Below are 987 nucleotides of genomic sequence, written 5' to 3'. Positions count from 1 at the left end.
TCAGCTTCTCAGGAGGAAAAATCCTAAGGAAAGGATTTTCCATAGAAGATGTCTGTGACACCCTGGGACATGCCCTGAGGTGACATCAGTCCTGTCACGCTCTCCCCACCTCCCCTCCTGCTGCTCCACGGGGTTAGGACAGGTTACCCCTGTCTGTCTGTCTGCCTGTCTCCCATCCCCATTAATCTCTTTTCCCGTCCCTCGGCGTCCTGGAGCTCCATAAACATCCCAGGCCCTGTTTATGGATTCAGCTCTATCAGCAGCTTTCGAGCCCATCGCGTTTTTACAGCGCCTACACGAGGGTTTTTTATTGTTGCCATCATTTTGCTTTATGGACTCCCTGCTCCCTCCTCCCTGCTGCCACCAGCCTGGTGGCCCTGGTGGCATGCCAGGGCTCCATGGGGGGACACAGCTGGGAAAGCCACCAGGTCCCTGTCACTTTTGTCTCCTCCAAGCTGGGGATTTGGGTGCCCTCTCTGGGGACACCCCAGGGTGGCAGGGGGTGCTCATGGCTGTCCCTCTGGCCTCCTTCTCCTCAGATGTGGGTGGCCCAGCTGATCCCATCGCACCCACCATCATTGTCCCTCCCAAGAACACCAGCGTGGTGGCCGGGACCTCGGAGGTGACCATGGAGTGTGTGGCCAATGCCCGGTGAGCCCTGGGGTGGGGATGAGGATGGGGAATCTCCCTGTTGGCATTGCCCAAGGGGGATTTAGGGGCTGGGTGCTCCTAAACCCCTTCCCACCACACTCCTGGGACCTGTGGGATGCAGGGAGGTCCCTTCCCACTGGAGTCCTGTGGGATGGAGACGGGTGGGATCCTCCAGGGAAGGCTCTTGACACGTCCTGGCCCCTCAGGCCACTGATCAAGCTGCACATCATCTGGAAGAAGGACGGGGCGCCCGTGTCCAGCGGGATCAGCGACTACAGCCGGCGGCTGACCATACTGCACCCCACCCTGAGCGACAGCGGCCTCTCCCAACAGCAG

At 60.1% G+C, this 987-nt stretch overlaps 1 protein-coding gene across 1 annotated transcript in view; it reads left to right on the top strand.

The window, feature by feature from the left end:
* SDK2 (sidekick cell adhesion molecule 2) overlaps nucleotides 1-987 on the top strand; it is a 78,824-nt gene that overhangs the window by 53,504 nt on the left and 24,333 nt on the right. The window contains 2 exon segments of the mRNA XM_031064867.1: nucleotides 540-651; nucleotides 858-987. The exon segment at nucleotides 858-987 is cut by the window's right edge and continues 25 nt beyond it. Coding sequence (XP_030920727.1) covers nucleotides 540-651; nucleotides 858-987 — 242 coding nt within the window.

This window comes from Geospiza fortis, unplaced genomic scaffold (assembly GCF_000277835.1).
Source record: "Geospiza fortis unplaced genomic scaffold, GeoFor_1.0 scaffold135, whole genome shotgun sequence".
Taxonomy (NCBI): domain Eukaryota; kingdom Metazoa; phylum Chordata; class Aves; order Passeriformes; family Thraupidae; genus Geospiza; species Geospiza fortis.
Note: the sequence above shows the minus strand (reverse complement) of the source record. Positions and strands in the feature narration are given on the sequence as shown.